The 20,071-nt window shown below is 39.4% G+C and overlaps 1 protein-coding gene across 1 annotated transcript in view; it reads left to right on the plus strand.

Annotated features, from left to right (window-relative positions):
- Positions 1–20,071, plus strand: part of LPGAT1 (lysophosphatidylglycerol acyltransferase 1) — a 61,052-nt gene that overhangs the window by 19,044 nt on the left and 21,937 nt on the right. The window contains exons 3-5 of the mRNA XM_054280247.1: positions 9,122–9,240; positions 14,848–14,943; positions 17,054–17,327. Of these exons, the coding sequence (XP_054136222.1) occupies positions 9,122–9,240; positions 14,848–14,943; positions 17,054–17,327 (489 nt within the window). The remainder of the gene's footprint in view (positions 1–9,121; positions 9,241–14,847; positions 14,944–17,053; positions 17,328–20,071) is intronic.

A 20,071-nucleotide genomic window follows, 5' to 3' on the forward strand; every position in this document is an offset into this window, starting at 1 on the left:
GCAAAGCCAAGCAAGGAAGTCTTTCTGCAGTTCCCATGGCAGGAAGGTGTTCAGCCATCCCTGGGAAAGCAGGGCTCCATCACACAAGTGTTTGCTGGGGAAGACAAGCACCATCCCTGCAAACATCCCGCTTCTTCTCTCTTCCCCCCGCTTCATATACTGAGCATGAAGTCATGGGGTATTTTCTGACTTGAGCCCAGGAGGGAACAAGTTCTCCACTCCTGCAGCAGATGGGTATTTTTTATAACATAACAGTAGTTTTTAAAGGGAAAATGAAGAGAAAAGTGCCATAGCACTTATATTCCTGTCGGTGTTTGCTGAGTCAGAGCCTGTTTGTCAGCTCTGTTCCTGCTTGCTTAGTGGCACAGCAGTGATGGGGCAGATGAGTATGGGTAAAGTACTGTGGCAACCTGCTGGGTTCAGGTCATTAAAAATACAGAGCCTCAGCCAACTGCTATTTGCTTGAAAGGGTGATAAGGGTAACAGTAATACTTTGTATTTGTAGCATATTTTCCTTACCCAGCAGCACTGGTATGTTGTTTTACCAGAGAAAACCAACACTGTTTCCTTCTCTCTTGCTCCTCTGTAGTACTTAACCTTTTGCAAAAAAGCGTACTGGGAATGTTGTAGTGGTGTTGTATTCCAGGATTGCTGCTTTCAAAGTAACTTTTCTTTTTAATTCTAGAAAAGCCAGGCTGTTCTTCATAAAGCAGCCTTACAGATAAGAGTTTTCTTTGCAATTAGGATATGGTTTGCATTGTAACTGTAGTTAAATTACTGTCATTTCAATATACAGTACACTGAAAAGGACTTCTAAGGTATCCACTTAGGGTAGACCAACATCAAATTTGCCTCTTGCTAAAAGCAGACATCAGTGTTACAGGTGAAACCCTGAAATTTTGACTTGCATTTTAAAACAATGGAAAAGTATTATATGGATTCAGTATTTAAATCCATGTGCTTAATTGGTAAGAATCCTTTTTCACTTGTAAAAATTATTCCTGTGGATAAAGAGACCAAAATACAGGACCCACAGCCTTGTCTGACAACAGGTCTAGTTAAGTAAGTGCTGACCTGTGTGATGGGAGGTAGTCTGTGCTGTTTCCATCATCTTCTCTGACCTTGGAATTATATCACAAGGTGTAGAGTGGTAAAAAAAAATTGTATGTCTTGACTCTCTCTTAAAATTTTCAAATCCATACTCTCTGTTTAAGGAGGAATAAAACATCTCTGGACCAAAATTCCATGGGACTTTGTTTTCATACGATAGGTCTTGTGATCAGTGATTGTCAAATGAGGTTACTTCCATTGTGCAGTCTTAGTAAGCTGCAAATCTTATCTTTGCACTGTGTAACAAATTAGCTGAGATCCTTCTATTCAGAACCTCTTGATATTTGGTTTTTTAAATATGATTTTTTCTTCCATCACTTACAGCATTACAGCTTTTTGGTCATCCCCAGTGTTTAGAGGCTTTTGGCCAGGAAAAGGCAGAAGTTCTTCTTTAGCTTATTACATCCTTTTTTTGGTTTATGGTAATCTTAAAGACAGTCCTGTAAATTTAGTCTTTATTTCATGTTGGAAATAGATGTTTTTGAACATAGGTTGACATTATTTCTTTCTACACTGTAACTGGGAATAACAAAAATGGTACAGGATGTCAGCTTTGCACATAAACTGAAGTGGTGGCAGTTAATCTAAACTGTGTTTACTCTTGGCTCAGGTTCATCTGCCTTTTTAGGGCCTTGGTGACAGTGTGCTTCTAACTAGGTAATTTTTGTATGCATACTGTAAAACTTGTCAGGATAATTTTCAGCTTTTAGGCCTGATCATTTGATTGCAGTATCCCTTAATAACTTTTACTTGTGATGATTTTTTATTTTGAATGATTCTTTAGTGGTGAGAAAACTTGCTGGACTACCCCACTGTTTTGCTTCTCCTTCTAGACTTCAAACAAACTATTTTTTTTCTCCTGGCCATTATACCATCTGCAGTATGTAAGGTATTAAAGCTTTAGGATATTAGTTCATGAATGCATTGATGTTCTTGTGAGTGGTTAATGTATTTTATCTGTCACTGGGGAGGAATGTGCTGCTCAGCTCGCTCCTTCTGCGAGTGCTGTGACTCATGAGCGCGAGGTGCTTCAAAAGGATTTCAGCACTCCATCTCCTTCTTCAGTCTTGCAGTTGCTTTTCTAAGAATAGAAGCAGCAAAACAGACAGCGGGGTTCCTTCTCAGCTGCTACAGTTCATTACTACTGTAGTCATGAAAGCTGACATCCATCTTCACATCTCACAGTTCCTGTTTACCTGTGGGGCTGCAAACACTGTGACTTGTACTGGGAGCAGGCACCACCGTCTACAGCTGGGCTTCCAGTGTGGATGATCAAAACTATGAGATACAGGAATTGGGTGCCTCTACGTGTCAGGCAGTTTTATGGGAGCAGCATGAGACCTCCAGAAAATGTGGAGGGTATGTCCAGTGCAAGATGTATTCTTGTAAGTCTTAAGATATATTGGAACTCTTCCTTAAATATCTGCTGTGGTCATAGCTTGTGTATTCCGACAGGATCCTTTAATTTTAAAATTTTTTTCATCATGTAAACTGCTTGCCTAATACAACTGCAAAGTGCTGAAGCTCTTGAAATGGTATTGGCAGAATTTAAGTCAGTGGAAGGTTTGCTTCCTTGAAGGTGAGCTAAGGTTTTGCTGATTATTGATTCTCATTCACATATGGGTAAAAGGAGCCCTCTCTTCAGCCACAAGCGTCATCTCTTGTGCCAGTGAATTATAGAACTCAAGTAAACTGTACCCTTGAGGTCTTGAACGTGCACTCCAGGAAAATTAAGTCAGTCTTCAAAAGCAGTCATTGCTAGAGCCTGTTTCCAAAAGGAACTGCTGTGCTTTAGGAACAACCTGGTTCTTGGCTTGGTTGGAAAGGTGACAGAGCCAGGGAATCCCTGTTGTAATTGTCTCCTGTTTTTAACCCTTGGGATTGTTGGTTAATTGAAGTAAGAGGGTGGGTTGACTTAGGGGATAAGTACTGAGACTACTGAAGTGTTCTTGTCCACAAAGCACATCTGACTTTAAACTGCAGGAGGAGGGAACAGAAGCTAAGAACTGAGAGCAAAAAGAAATTTGTGTTGTTTCGTACGATGAAGCATAGAGGTGTGCAAAATGGTTGGTCACAAAAAACCAAAGATGGTGACTGGGACATCTTAAACCCAGCCTTGTCTTATTATCATATATTGTAGGAATAACATCCCTTCATTTGCAGCCTTCTCTTCCCTAGCTTCTATTCCTACACTGAATTTTCTATTTCAAGTGTTTTTCTTCATTGAAAGGAAAAATTGTCAGTGCAATCAGTTATCATCATAAAAATCTGAATCAAGTTATCTGTAAAGAATGCTCTTTTTGTTAGCAAAATCTGGTTTTAGATTGTGTGTTTACAGTCTAAAGATACAGATATGGTAACCTTTAAATCAAAAAAACTTCTGTTAGGAAGGGTACATTCTTTAATAGAAGAAGGACAGTATATGAAGTGAAGCCATGTTTAATGAGATATGATATTATATGTATGTTCTTCCTTTTCTGTGCTGTATTTTTATTCATCATCTGTACCTCTTGTGTGTTAATAAAAACAAGATATGAAGTCTTCCTTGGCAGTAGGAATTTTGGAAGGAATGGGTGGGATAAGAAGAGCTATTTTTCTCTTTCAAGTAGTATATGTCTGATTTTATGTAGGTGTTTTAAAATATATTCTGACCCTAAAATACGTGCTTAGTAAGTATAAAAGACTAACTGTACGATAATTAGCTTATTCCATTTTTTGTTTTCCTTTTGTTCACTGTAGACAACCAGTTCTCAGAGATAAATACCTTAACCTTTTTGTGAAGGGTAAAAAACCTCTAAGTAGTATTTAACCTTTGGCATCATTTCTGGGATTTCATAATGCCAGCTATCAAAGAATCCCATCTATTAAGGAGAGACAAATGAGTTGAACAACTGTACATGGTTAGTCCAGTTGAAACATGCTTTGAGTTGTTTGTGAATAACAGTAAAGCAGGATTGCAACTTGCCAGACATAAATGCTTGACTAAGAAGGGAAATGTTTAAAACATAGAAACCTGGTTGTCAGGCATTAGTTACTGCCCAATACCTAACAATAACATTCTTTCTGCTAGATAGCTTTTGAGGAGGGCTGTTCCTCAATAATGCTGTTTATTTGTTGCTGAAGGTTTCCAAGTGATTGACTAAAGGTGGTTCTGTTCAGTTCTAACAGTTGCCAGTCTGCACCTTCTTAGAACAAGTTTTCATGAAGTCTTGTGACATGGTGCAAGTGATCAGAAAGGAAAACAAGCGATGGATGGGTCTAAATGGGGAAGGTACCTGGGGAGGAGTAACCCTGTGCACCAGCAGCACAGTCTGGGAGCTGGGCTGCTGGAGAGCAGCTCTGTGAGAAGGACCTGGAGGTCCTGGTGGACCACAAGCTGTCCCTGAGCCATCAGCACCTTGTGCCAAGAAAGCCAGCGGTGTCCTGGGGTGCACTGGGGACGGCATTGCCAGCAGGGCAGGGGAGTGATCCTGCCCCTCAGCTCTGCTCTATTGAGGCCACATCTGGAGTGCTGTGTCCAGTTCTGGGCTCCTCAGTACCAGAGAGACTGGAGCTGGTCCAGTGGAGGCCTGCAAAGATGATGCAGGGACTGGAGCATCTCTCTTAGGAGGAAAAGACAAGAGAGGTGACTGAGAGGTCACCTCAGAATCTCATCAGCCAGATTCTTAGGTGTCTGAAGGGAGATGTCAGAGGATGGACCAGGCTCTGCTCAGTGGTGCCAGGCAGTAGGACAAGGACAATGTGCAGAAACTGATGCATAGGAATTTCCACCTGAATATGAGAAAGAACTTTACTGTACAGTGACCAAGCACTGGAACAGGTTGTCCAGAGAGGTTGTGGAGAGTCTCCCTCACTGGAGATGTTCAAGAGCTGTGTGGATGCAATCCTGTGCCGTGTGCTCTGGGATGGCCTGCTTGAGCAGGGAGGTTGGGCTGCATGAGCCACTGTGGTTCCTTCCAGCCTTACCCATTCCGTGATTCTGTGCAAAGTTCTGGAGTGGAAGTTCGTAACTTCTTGCAGTTTCTAGAGAAAGTTGTGAATATTGTGTGAACTCAAGTCTAAGTAGCGCATAAAGTGGATATCCAAATCAGTGACATGTTTACGCAGATTGTAACTTTTAGGTGATTTGTGTTTCAGTAGTTGTGATTAGTGATTAAGGTGACTTCCCTGACCTTGCCATAAAATGTCAGTCTTTAAAACTCAGGGCCTTTTGAAATAATAAATTAGGACTTAAGTTGTTATGAGGCCAAGGAGATCTATGCCAATTCTTAGGGGACACTGTAGTGAAACTACTGACTATAACAAAGAAGAGATGCTGAAAGTTTCAGAGCATTTTTTAAGTTTTAAAATACAGTATGCAGAATGAAGTTGTTCATATTAATGTCTGGGCATTTGCACAAATCAGTAATGTCATTCTTCCAGGTATATTCAAAACTAAAATAAATCTAGTGAATGGTTAGTTAGGTTAGTAGTCCTTTGCTCAGCCTCCTGACATACTGTAACTGAAGTGCTTGAATATTTATTCATAGCATCACTTGCATGCAGACAGTTACATTAAGGACATGATTACAAAGTAGCCAAGTGTTCTTGAAATAACAAGTAATAGTTCAGTAAAAATATGGAAAAATTGTATTACTTTTGTTCTCTTCTTGGAGCTCTATAAGGATTAGCTCATAAAAAGCTAAGTCTGCAGCTCATTAAATGAAATATTTTCTTGATGTTGTACATCTTGCGCTTCTTTTTATGAGAGAAGGATAAATATTTCTGTCCTGGGGCTCATGTAATTGCAAGTAGATTTGTCTTCATTTCTGGTGAAGCCTTTTGCTCACAACCTGAAGTCACAAGTGAAGTCTCTCTTTAAGCTAAATCACTTCTGTCTTGCCACATTAAAATGATTTCCTGCTCTTTACTCCCTTTATGTTATTTTACTATGTTAAACTGCATTTGCAGAAATCTAACTATTGTCAGGCTGTAGACACAGAACTGCTGTCTTTAAAAAATGGGCTCTGGCAGTAGAACGAAGCTGTGGAGGAAAGTTTGCTGGATCTCAGGACCTCAAGTAGCAAATATTTGCCTTTGAGCTGTTTTTTATCTTCTTACAGTGGAGCAAAGCAGTGTTGTTGGTTCTGCTGCCATGCAGCTGAGGTTTTGATTTCAATGTTTTCAGCTGCAGTGGAGGAATGTAATAGTTCAAGCATTTCTTAAAGCAAAATGTTCTCCTTTGTGTGGGGAGAAAATTGAAGATGAGCATTTATTCCCCCCACTGAATTTAAAGGCACACAGTGAACTTTAAACTCTAGAGATTTGAGGGTTTGGTTTTTTCTTCTTTATAAAACTGTAGTAATGACAGTGGTTTTTCTGCACACTTCTGTGGTTTGCTGTTCTCTTTTCAATCCAGATTCTGTTCTCCTCGATAATCAGGTCAATCAATTGACCATAGAGCGTGATTAAGCACAAGAGACAGCCTGGTTGCCTGAGGAGGAGTGACACAGAGGGAAGAAGCAAGAGGGAGGCCAGCTGGTACCCTGGGATTTAATAACGCACTACCTGTCAGCTCTTGGCTTGGCTGCTTGATAGGTGCAGTGAGTGGAGTCAATCAGCTTGAAGAATTAAATCAAACTTCATTTTTCTTCACCTTGTGTTTGGAGTGGGATCACAGAGCTCACCTTTTTCTTACTTTGCAGCTGAAACCTGTTAGTGCATTGTGAGCTGCTTGTTTGTTTTATACCCTCTTGTATTTAGCAACAGTAGGTAAAATTGGTAATGAGAGGTTTTTCCCCCTCTATTTCTTCGACTGGGCCTATCTGAAGTTTCAAAGTCAAACATTAGTCTTCACCTAGTATGTTAAAAGTGTACTTTTTTATAGCAAATTGAGCTTCCTAAGTTCTCCTCTTTAGCTGTTTTCAACTGTGTGCTGCTTCTCATGGCTTGTATTTTTCAGTCATGACCTTCATTTTAATCCATTGTGAAGTTAGATTTCTGAATCATTTTTGGAGAGCTTAATTTTAAACTGTTCTACAATTTAAATTATTAGTATTAAATTGCTATGTTCCAGGGAAATATTTATAGTAAAGAAATGCATTTATTTTCTCTGAGTGATCTAGAAATAAAATAGTTTTATTTGGAAACAATTAGCTACTTGTGAGAAATGTGATTTTGTAGATACTTGATATATTTAGTACTTAATTTTTATTACTTTTAGAAAGCCACAGTTCAGTAAGACTATTGTATATTAGCTACTTAATAGAAAAACTGAAGTAATAATTTCAAAGTTGGTATGTGGTTGATTCATTTCCCTTTAAAACAATTCTCTTTCATCTTAATTTCTTGCTCTGTGGGGTACTGCCATGGTGAGATATGTGGAACACTTGATAAGGAAGGAGCAACTCCAGCTGCCATGGCCAGGCACTTTCCAGCGTTCATGGAGTGAGAGAGGGCATTGCAGGGAACGTGCACACAGTGGGGAGGAGGGATAAAGGGGCTCTTCCAAGTGCATGGTGAGACAAACAAGGAAAGATCTGTGCTTAGCTTTCCCAGGGAAAGGAAAGGAGATTGAACATTATGGAATGAATAGTCCTCTTCACCCTCATGTCTCTACCCTGATTTCATCTATTTGTGACCAAACACAGCATTTTCTTTTTTTTATTTTGTGGTCAAGTCTCAATTCAGTACTAATTTTGAAGCTGTAATAAAGTGGCAATTTTCAAAAGTGTGATACTAATTGATTTCTTCAAGGACATGGAAGCTATGCAAGGATTATTGCTTCTTGTCTTCAGTGTGTAGCCTATTACCTTTGCATCAGTTAAACCATCTTTTAAGAGACAGTAATTAGCCTGTGCTGAGAGTTTTTCACTGCCTGAAGAACTTTTAACTATACAAAAGAGTCAGTAGTGCAGGTGAAATATTCCCTTTGTTGTCAGAACTGAAAATAATAGCCAGTAGGAACCTCTCAAGGTACAGAGCAAACACAGAAGAAGTTATGTCCTACATGCACAGGCAATGCATCTTAGTTTTCTTTCTGAACTTCACAGAGCTCCTCTGCCTGTCTCCATCCTTTCCCTTAACCCTGCACTGCAGTGTCCATTATTGCAGTGTCCATCCCTCTCACTGAAGAAAGACAGACTCTATTCACTTGTCTCTTTGCCCCAGCAGCAGCATTAGACATATTCTGGTCTTTAGTTTACAGCACACATTTCCTGGTTTCCTGTCCTGTGTTCTTTGGGAGGCAGTCTTGTCTTTCTCCACTTACTTCATGATGATGGAACTATCAATTTTAACCCCTCTTCCTTATCTCAGCATGGTTTTGATAGTCAGTTTAAGTGTTGGGTGATAATCAACTGTATTTTCCTTCTGACATCATTCTTGCCACTGGAGCATCTGGTCTATAAAGTGTTAACTAATAGATTCTGTCATCTGAGCAGCATTTTCTGAACCCACTTCCTTGCCTTTAGCTAACTTGTTTAGATTTGAATGAATGAGTTTGTTTAACATAGCATTTTAAACCTAGTGATCCAAATACAGATTTTTTTTGTTTTGCTTTTACTAGAGTAGAATAATAACAGTGAGTGGGGAAATGAAAAAAACTTGCTAAATTAAAAAAAAAACAAACAAGCCCAGCCAGAAAAACCCACAGCTGACAATATAATTTTTCTTTTTAATCTAATGAGGTGAGATAGATGAATATGAAAGCTGGGTCAAAAAGCTTATGTAATTTTCAGACCCTAAATATAGAATGGTGTAATGACACAAAAAGATCAATCTCTGTGCACATGTTCTGGTAGAGTATTTTTGTTTTGTTGTTATTTTGCGCATGCAGTTTCAAACTGAGCTGGATACCCCCTGCTTGGATAAACAGTCTTGCTAATATTCCTGCCCTATGCTATGTGGCAATATAAAATGACATGTAGCATGTAGGTTTCTTTATGATTGCAGTCTGGGTGTGGGGTCATTTTATTGATAGAAAAATTTCCATGTTCTCATTGTTAAATTTACCTTTTTTTTTTTAATATAGTAGTGGAATGGGGTGATGATGTCAAAGCAGTGTCAGAAGATGAAGCCATGGTGCTGGTGAACCACCAAGCGACGGGCGACGTGTGCACGCTGATGATGTGCCTGCAGGACAAAGGCACGGTAGGCTACAGCCGGGGCAGGGGTGGTGCTGGGTTCCCTGCTCTCATCCCTGTGCAGCCCTGATAACCCACCAGGGCACCTCAGCAGGGAGCTTTTTGTTTGGATTTGGTCCAGTGTGACAGCCAGGAGCTTGGAGCTGGTGTAGACCCTGGACATTGTTTGGAGAAGGTGAGCTGTGGGTTGAGTCACTGTGCATCCAGTCAAGGTTAGCACAGAGAGAAGCAGATCTCCTCACAAGCAATCCTGTACTTGACTTTTTCCTCTCACCTCGTGCCTTTGTGCAGCTCAAGCCAAATCTGCGCACACCAGCACAGGTTGAGCTTCTTGGTTATGACTTTATTGCAGCATGGAATTTTTCTCAAAGTTAGAGCAAGCAGTGTATGGGATTTTGGTAGGATGAGGGCATACCAAAGCTGAGCTACCTAGCTAAGGCCAAAATTGTTTGAGCTCTTTTTTCACAAGCCCTTAAGGATTTCTTGGTGAGAAATGTAACTAATGTTAATTGTTCCATGCATTGCTGTTCAGAAAATTGATCTCTAAAGAGTGGAAACCAATCTAAACAGGAGATCAGATTTCTGTACAAATCAGGAAGAAGGGCATGTGTGCATGATTAGGCTGCAGAGAGTAGGAGGCATACCTGTCAAGCTGAAAAAATGCAGCAGCTGTATCTGTCTTAGTGTTATCTTCTTTCTTGAAGTGTCTTAGTGTTGCTTCCTTCATCATACCCTGAAGAAACAAGGAAACAAGAACTGGTTTTTGTTGCATCTGCACAATTTATACTTGGCACTGTTTTTCTGAGTGCAGATTAATAGAGTTAGGGGTACACTTACCTTTATCAATGATGTAACATTATTTAAAAAGTTTTCCAGATCTTGCTTATGACAGCAAAGCTGATGAGAAAAAAAAACAAACCACAACTTTTAAACAACCCCACCTCACAAAGTATGAAAATGGTACTCAAGATGGAGCAGAGACCTTTCTTTCTTTCTACTCTAGGCTAGAGCAGGCTGTTGTAAAAGTACTTTTGATTGCTTTCATTTCTTTTGGAATTGAGGACATTTGGTATAGATGGTATTCTGTGCTGTACCCAAATGAGTAGAATGACAGAATAAACTCTTTAATTTCCCTCATCAAAATTGTACCTAGGACAATCTTGTGGTGAAGATGTGACTGTGAGGGTGTAGTCCTGTGGATATGTATGGCATATGATCTTAACCACTGGTTTATAGATATAAATATAAGTCGTGCTGAATTTTACCCCATTTGACCCCATAGCTTAAACACTTCAGTCAAGGCAGAGTAAATTTCAGTGAATGCAGGAGATGCTAAAAATGAAGGAAGGCATTGAGATCACAAATAATCTTCACCATGGAAATTACTAAGTTTGCATGTTTTCAGAAAAGCAGAAAATCCCTAAAATCACTATTTTTTCCCTGAAGTTGTTGCAGTCATTGCTCTTGGAATGTGCATGTCCCCAGCTTAGTATGGCTTTGATGTTTTTAGCTAATAAAGAAGAAAAACAATATGAGCTTCAATGCATGCTTAAAATACGGCATGAGTAATACAAGTGGCTGAAAATAATGAGAAAGATCAGGATAGTTTGTTTGCTAGAACTTGCTGGATCAGGTGCTTTTAAATAGCATGCTTTGTATTTCTAAAGAGAATTGTCTTTACTTAGTGTGACTTTGGAAGTACTGGAGGAAAAAAAAATAAACCTACCTGTCCAGAAATAGTCATTGTACAGTATGCAAATGCCTAAATTAGTCACCTTTCCTTAAAGCATGTTTAAACTTAACATGGAGTCCTTCACAAGCTTGATACTAATCTATCAGCAAGATTGTAATTTTCAAGAATTTTTTTTTTGTTTAGGATGGTTAAGCTTGTGCTAGTCCAAAACTTCTTTTGCTTGCTTTTACTGCCAGTACAGACCAAAACCAGATGTAATCTGCAAGTACTTAGAGTTTAATGCTGTTTTTTAAAAAATGTTCATGCAAGACAGCAGAAGTGTTCAGTTTAAAGTTCTGGATTTTTCTGTGTAGTGAGGCAAATGCATGAGACAGTCTTGTAACTTGACAGTATTTCCCAAGGGTGGTGTTGGGTAATTTTTTCCAGTATTTTATAAATTCTTATATACCAATCAGAGTGTGGCCTATCTGTTTTAAGTCAATTTAATCTCACAAAGCAGTAAGATAAAATACATGTGCTGAGATATTTCTGGTTTTTTAGATTCACTTACATGAATAAAAAAAGAATGATCTCTAATCAGAGAAGTGGAACTTCAGCTAAAAATTAGAATTTTAGTAGAAAGGCTGGATTGGCATTATTTGATTAATACATTATGTCATAATATAAGCCAAACAGCAAAATTTCAGGTGAACCAGAAGTGACCTAATTACACTTTTATTAAAGTTTGAGAAATTTCTTTGTGAAAGTAAGAGTTAAAAAAATTCAGTAAGTAAGTTGTGTTCTCATAAATATTGAAGATTATGTGTTTAACACAAAGAAGTAGGGTAAAATTCTGCTATTACTGTTTTCTGACAGGATTAGGACTGATAAATGTGGGGTTTTTTTCTGATTTGGAACAGGAGGCAGTGCCAGGAAGGGTGTAGTGGGGACAAAAGTGCAGCTTGCAGTGGTTTGTGTGCAGATTTCAAGTTGTGCTTTCTCAGGTTTCATTGTTAAGTTACAGGTGCTTGAAAGATGAAAGTCAGTCTGTCCAGGTTGCTTTGTTATGAAATCTGTGTAGGCTGAAGCAGGCCTGTGAATAGAAGGCACCTAGATATTTTTTTTATATAGTTGGAAAAAGCTTTTGCTAGCTTCTGAACTTACTTAACCAGGAAGCATGAAGGAAAAAGGACCTAAAGTGGCATCCAAAAGTATTGGAATGTGATCCCAATATTTCCAGGTAGATTGTGCTTGGGCTAATCTGACCCTTGCTGCTGGGCCAAAGGCGGCAACTGTGGTGTTTCACCTCAGAGACACTTTTGGTTGGCTGGAGGTTGCAGCTGGGCGCTGAAACAAGTCCAGGCTTGTAGAAACCCAGTTTACCTCAGGTGGGAAGGCTTCAGGCTAGGGTGAGAAGGAAAAGGAGATGGATTGTGCCGGAGGGTTAATATCCAGAGTTTTATTCCATGGTCACAGACACCTGAATCTTAGGTAACAGCTCCAACAGAATACTAACTGTGTGGTCCTGGCTGAATTTAAGCCCAGAGACAGGGGGAGGGGAAGGGACAGGTGAAGCACCAACCTGGTGAGAGGAGGAGGGTCTCAGGGAACGAGGGACACATAGACAGGCCAATGACCCCCAGGCCTGAATTGCATCCTTTGAACTTGACCAACCACACGATGGCCTTGCTGGAATGTTAAAACTGATTGACAGCTCAGCAGGGGGCGAGGGGGAAGGGGAAGAGAGGTATTGCCACCCCTGAGAAGGGGCTGGGAAGTTTAAAACAGGAAATTGCAACGCACAGCAACACAAAAGTTCTTTGAAGCCATCAACAACTATTAATTTGTTTTCAGACTACTTCTGAATGTCTTTGTTTAAACCTCCTTGAAATGCAAGTGATAAGAGGTTTATCTCATAAATTGTTGCTTTATTCCTGAGGATAATAAGTAGAGGAGTCACTACATAGAAGAGTTACCAGCAAAATTTTGCAGTGTCCTCTATTCTGCCCTTGCTAGCAGAATAAAAGGAATATCTATTAATCTCATTTGCCTTTTGAATGCAGACAAGAGAACTGTGTCCTATTCCTTGAACTGCTTTTTGATTTGGTGTGTTAGTATGTGTATATATATTGCTTCAGGCATAAAAAAATACTTTCTCTTTGTACTTCTTACCATTGCCTAGGCTTACAGGCAGATGTATGATCACTGGGCTCTGAAGTTTGTCTCTTTGTAGCCCACACACTGCAGACTGTGAGTGTCTCAGTTGTAATTTGTGTGTCAGACTTACGTTTGACAAAATCTCATCCCTCAGAAAGACTGGGGAAGCTCAGGGATGCTAGTTATAGAAGCCCTGTGGCACCTGAAACAAGGTGAGATGGACTTCAGACTTTGAAAAGCAGTGATCAACTTGCAGGATAAATCTAAATTAAAAGACAGCATCAGATGGTCTGGTAGGGGAGAAGCAGTAGCACTGCTGGGCAAGGGTTCCTCATCCAGGATTGCCATGGAACATCTGGGACCAGTGCTGACTCCTCAAAAGACACATTTTCTTTCCAGCAAAGCAGAGTATTAAGCTTGCTTATCTCCTGCAGTAAAATAGATTGTGCTGGTTTAACTTCTGCTTGATGCAATAGAAGGTAGTTGTCAGAATGCCAGAGTAGTAGATGAACACTGGCAGGCCTGAGTACTGCTGCAGGCTAAATCATCATTAGTGAAATTTTGGTGGTGTTTCTATCAAGGGATGTGGTTCCCTACAGCAGCCTGTCCCCTTTGGGTGATGCATGGGCATGAGCTTGTTGTGGTGCCTTGATGAGCAGTAACACCTCTGGTGATGCTTTTTTGACTCTTGTCCTTAGGGCACACCCTTCTTTCTTGTTTTTTTTTTGCATAAAGCTTTTTAGTTTACTGAAATGGAAAGAATGTTAATGTGTGCAGAGAAGAATTTTGGCTCACTTTAATTTAACACAGCCTGGAGATCACTGTAGGATAAATGATTTCACCAATATTAGTCTCAACTAAGGATCTAGGAACTAATTTTTCTTTTGTTACTCAGAAATACATAGTGTGCCTTTGGTCCTTTGGATGCATCTAGTAAGGAATACCACTGGCAGACAGGAAGGGATAGTAGCATGTTATCTTTATTTCTTAGGCTGCTTTCTTCTGTGTTTGCCTCAAAGTGCATGAGAAAGATGCAAAGCAGAAGGTGCTTGCATGATCCTCTGACCACCAGAAAAATGTCACAGTCCTTCATATTCTTTGTTGATAGTGGTAAATGGAAGAGTACAGGCTTACATGACTTCAGGCTCACTGAACTTGTGCCAGCTGTGATGTGGGCTCATAACCCAGGGAAGAGAAAAGGCAGCCCATGATTGGGAGCATGTAAGAGACACTGGGTGTTCCAGTTTTGGGGAACCACTTCCTACCCCTCTCAAAAACTACGTGTAGGAGAGATAGAGGAAAAAGACCTTGTGAGAAAAGAAGCTTTTCCCTTCTGTTGTTTACTTTGTTGGGAGAAATTCTCCTATTTTAAATCTCAAAGGACTGAACAGGTCAAGTAGCTGCCTTCACTGTCCTGTAAGAAGCAATGGTCAAGTGAATTGATCTGCTCAACCTTGCTGGTTTTGCCTTCCCACTGTGCTGCTTGACTGGGACAAGCAGCAGGCTTTGATTAAGTTCTCAGGGATACAAGTGGCAGCTCTGCCCTGGCTAATGCTGTACAACTGTGTGTTACATAACAAAAAGGCAGCTATTTAATCCTACTCTCAAGGGAGAAGCATAGCACCTGTGCTGCTTTATATTTTGGGCATAAAGGACCTTATTCTATTTATTTGCCAGTTTTATTGCTATTGTAAGAGTGACAAGAATGTGACCAGTATATACATAACTCATCATTCTCTGCACTTGATAATTCACTCATTTTAAAAATTTCTTTTTACTTTTCAGGTTGTCCGTCAGATGATGTGGCTGATGGACCATATTTTTAAGTATACAAACTTTGGCATTGTGTCTCTAATCCATGGAGACTTCTTTATAAGACAGGTACATGGAAACACACAATACTGCTTTGATTTATCCTTATATTTGGAACATCATGGTGTTATGGGACTTACTTATCACCTTGTGGTTGGTTTGCATGATGAAATAGCTTTGCTGTGAAATGTATATTTGAGGAGGTCTTTGTTCTGAAGCTGCTTTATTTTCCAAGCTGTTTTTATTATTTGCATAGACACAAATGATGATGGAATCCAGTTGTGAATGGAGCCTATTATGAGAGAGGTGTAGAAGCAAAATGCATGGGCAGTCCTTTTTATCTCTGTTTCTGAGCACGCCTCTCATCTTTTCTTAGTGACCTTGAAGCCATGCAGGGAGTCTGTCTGGTTAGGTCACTCTTCTGGCTGCGAAGTTTCAAATTAGGACAGGCAGGACGGTCCCTTTTGATGGTGACATAGTAGTGATCAATTTAAGGTGGTTATGGACCTGTGTAAATAGTAATTAATTGGTCCTCGAAGGGTAATTATTATTTGAGCATTAGAAAAGAATGTTTATTGAGCTCAACATCTGAAATATAAATGAATGAGACCTTCAGATTATTTCATACAGCTTGGGTAAGGCTTTTTGTTGTGTGGTGGCTGTTGATCAAACTGCACTCTCCAAGTAGTAACTCAGGAGGCCAATGAAAAGCATGAACCTGTTTCCAGTTACATGAACTGCAATATCCATCATACATGTTTCTTTGCTCTCCTTAATCCTTTGTCTGAACATAAAATGTGTAGAGAGCCAGAGAGAATTAATGAATTTTCACATTGCAGATTAGTTAATTTACCCAAAATGAAATAAAGAAATGCCTAATCACAGCAGGACACAGCTGAAGTGAGATTCACTAACACTACAGGCATGGTTAGAAAACAAAGGTCTCTAGGGGCACACAGCTAATGTATTGTGAGAGGATGGATGGATGGATGGATGGATGGAAGGAAGGAACAGGGTTGGATGCTGTGTAAAATATAAATCTGTTCCTATAGGTAGACTTTACAATATGCACATTTTGAGGTACACAAGGCTGTCACCTTGTTAGTTACAGTTTCTGAGTGTGGGGTTGCAATTCCAGTCACGAAACCAAACCGTCACTGAGCTGCAAAAACAAAGGCTTTTCCTCATTTTTGTAAAGTGGCTGGCATAGACAGCATCACGGATACAATGATGTCATTGTGAGTCTAAAGATAAGCCAATTGAAAATATAATGTTTCTAGGCTGTCAGCCTTTGGGTGTGGCAGAATACTTCATTTGAGTGAGTAATGGTCCTTTGCCTAACTCTAGTAATATTTGGATTATTATTGTTCACTGCTCTTTTCTTAACTACTGTGCTATCCTGGAGTCCTGTGGACTGATATAAGAAAGGACAGTGTAACTGAGGACTTTTATGTTGCTTTATAATTGCATTAATATGAGCAGGCAAAGCCTTTTCCTTGCCTCTCATGCTAAGTTGGAAGTAATTGCAGTGGGGAGACTTAAATGTAGGAGAAGCACTTCCACAAAACTCACTTTCAGTAAAATACTGTCTTTCATTCAACCCCATGCGTTCTCTCTTCCTTCCTCTGTCCAAAAAACCCAGCTAACCACCAAACAGTGCAATGTTTGTGGCAATGTTGTTGACATTTCAGAGAATTGAAATCACCTCTGCTGAAGAGAGCTTTAATTTTTCCCTCCTGTGTCTTTTGAGTGATTTGACAAGGTCACTTTGAAACACTCAAAAATGCTAATTAATGTAAAGAGATTCCTCTGAAAATTTGGATAGCTTGGTGCATGCAAAGATGGGAAGAGGAAAGATTGTTCCTGAAGATATTTGTGCAGTAATTAAGGCTGTATCTTACTGTTCTTGAATGAAGAAGTTGTCCTCATGCACCAAAGAGGAGAAATGAGTGGGTCTTTGGAGCAGGGCAGATCTGAGTGAGGTCTGTGGTTCTGCTGGGCTAACCGAGCTGAGGTCCATAGGCCTCCAGCAGGTACTCCAAGGAGAACGTTGCTTTTTATTGTCTCAGGGGCTTATTTTTATCTCTGAAGAGAGAGAAACCTTAGAAGTATAATAATTATGTGTGATGTTACCTCTTTAAAGCAATCATTTTATTTGGATAATGTCTTATCCTTACAGGGGAGAACACACCGTGACCAGCAGCTCGTGTTACTCAAAGACCATCTAGAAAAATATTATAGGAGCCGCAATAGGAAGTGGATTGTTTTATTTCCAGAGGGTGGCTTTCTTAGGAAAAGAAGAGAAACAAGCCAGGCATTTGCCAAGAAAAACAATTTGCCATTTCTTAAGCATGTCACCCTGCCAAGACTTGGGGCAACACAAGTCATTCTGAAGACGCTTGTAGCGCCACAAGAAAATGGAACTCCACCAGCTGGAGATGGTGTGAGAAGAGGTAAAGATCACTTCACTCTATGGGTATAAAGCAAATTAAATGTCAGAGACTTGAGTTAAAAAATACATTGTGTAGAATTGGTCTCTTTAAATATCAAAAACATTGTAAAAATATTTTCATAATTAGTTTTAGTTCACTGACTTTAGTTTTGATGTTGAGACAAAAGAAACCACCTTAGTTTTAATTTGATTTAGTTTGTGGTATGGCTGCTTGGCTTGGCTGGCATGATGGGTGAAGCAGATACTGGAATAAGCCCCCAGGGTGAGCAAGAAGGTGATCTACTCCTTTGGGTAAGATTGATGGTTTGCATGGAACTATATGGAACTATATATGGAACTATAGTAAAAGTATTTCTGGAATATGCTAGCTATGTTCATATTTTTATTCCAGGCTTTAGAAGTTTCTTTGCATCCACTGCTGTATACATTATTCCTTTTCTTGAACTCTTTTCCACTGAGTTCAGGTCCTTCTGTTCTGTACAGGTCTTTTTGTTGCCTGTGCCCATTGTTGCTGGAGTCAACTGTCACTGATCCCTAGATTTGAAGGATTGTTTTGGCTGTCATGTCAGAAGAGTTATGAGGGAATAAGAATATTCCTGCAGCATTATTGTTCTGGGTGCCTGGGCTATAGGGGAGGGTATAGCTGGGATATAAATAATGCCTGTAGTTATGGGACGTGGTGCTTTAGTCTCTTGGTTTTTAAAATTAACTTCTTGGCATGTTCAAGAGCAGGGTTAGATCTTTCTTAACTTCCTTGTGGATTTCTATTACTTGTTATAGAAACAATGGATTGAGGGGTTGTGGTAGTTTCTTATTGATGGGTGGGGCTGGTGTTTCACAGCCAAATTCTGATAATCATTTAACAATTTGGAACAAAGATCATTACTAATGAAGCCACATAGGCAAAAGACTTTGGATTATTTTCTGTCTGAAATTCAACTCTCAGAGCTAGCAAGAACCCTTGTACAGAAATTGCTTCCATGTTTTTAGTTTTGAAGTTATTCTTGTCAACAGAGGCAATCAATTGAGATTATGTTCTTGGAGAGGTGAAGGTAGGATTTAAAATGAGATGAAAAATCAAGCTGTGGAATGCACCAGAGTGTTTCCTGTCAGGCTACATTCAGCAAAGAAAGGCTGAAGAAAGCTCTTGTCATAAAATATCTTAGGTTTAAAAGAGAGAAACTGAATATCCTGGTCCTTGTTAAAAAGTTTGGGTTTTTCTGAGGAGAAAAGTTTGGCCTGTTCCTGTTCTTTTTCTTGCTGTCTTAAAAAGATATGGAGAGTAAGAATTTCCTCAAATTAATTATAGATTGTCTGGTTCTGGAGGGAGGCCAAAAGTGCTTGTTAAATACCAATTTTATATTTCCCTATTCTTAGGTTGCTATCAACTTAGCTATACATTGAACTTAACTTCCTCTTTTTTCCCTCTGAGTGGCATCATTCAGACTCTAGAGAAATGAGCATTGGATAGTAGTGGACCTAACTGGGTACTAAAATAAAGGAATTCTCTCAGAAATAAAATGGAACCATATTGTCCATCCTACTCAAGAAAAGATAATTGGACAAAAATAGGAATGAAATGCGTGGGTTTAGCTGTCACTCTTTCATAGTAATGGACTTGAAAATGTACTAAAAGGGATTAAAAAGAAAAGTGAAAGTAAATTTTGTATGCTAGGGAAAAGTAGTATTTGATACATAGTGACACTGAGATATTTTATGTCCTCTCCTCGTTTAAGCTCACAAAAATATTTCCAGCATTGTAAAACTTCCCTTTCAGAGATGTATGATATATTAGTTCTTGATTGTATCTTGTATAAAAGAGTCTTCCTCTCATCTATTGCTTTCTGAATGCTTTTATTGGTCTCTTGCCATGTCAGAAAATGTTTGTTCAGTTGAATGAAATATAGTTCTATAAATTGCTATGGTTATAGTATAAAGTTAGAAGTCTGACAAAGTTAGTGAATATCTTTACTTTTAATCTCTTCTGTCTTTTCCCTTTTTTTAATCCCACGAAGAACCCATGTCAGTGCAATGAAGTTTCCCTCCTATTCAGGTGGCCCTTGTTGAGCTGTGGGTGCTGGAGCCAGGTGTAGTGCACAGTGTAAAGGTTTTGCCAGGGGCTGCCATAGAGACTGCCTGTAAACCTTTTAAAAGTACATGATAACTCTTCTCCTTTGCTTGGGAAGGGGTTTCTCTATCACACTTGAGCTTCATGGATTGCTGGACACATTTTTCATCTGCAGCACTTCTTGTGCTCTGTACTATCTTAACAGTGTTCCTGGAGTCCTGGCTTGCCAAATTATTCAGTTTACTATAATAAGCTTTCTACTCCATCATTTATTATTATTGATACTCATGGTAATTCACCTTCCTCTCCCACATGATTTCAGTTCAATTGGTTTATAGATTAAGAGTTTTCCTCATCAAAAATTATGTCCCCTTCCTGTTGAGTTTCCTTGGTAGCTATTTTAGTGTTGAGTCATGATACACAGTTCTGTTCTTGACTGCTAACATTTCATTAGTACTTAATTCATTTTAAATGATCCTTGTAGCTTTTATACTGTTGTAAATTTGATACCATTCTACTTCTCAGCTGGAGAGATGTGTAAAACTGGGTGAAAGAAGAAAAGATGACAAAGGAAACTAGAATAAAAGGTGGTTTGTCCTTAATGCCCTGCTATCACAGTTTGACACAAACCAAGTCAGATACAGTTGTTTGATTTTGTCACAGCCCAGCTCCTCAGC

This window comes from Melozone crissalis, unplaced genomic scaffold (genome assembly GCF_028551555.1).
Source record: "Melozone crissalis strain CALT ecotype California unplaced genomic scaffold, PUWL_Pcris_2 ptg000027l_1, whole genome shotgun sequence".
Classification (NCBI taxonomy): Eukaryota; Metazoa; Chordata; class Aves; order Passeriformes; family Passerellidae; genus Melozone; species Melozone crissalis.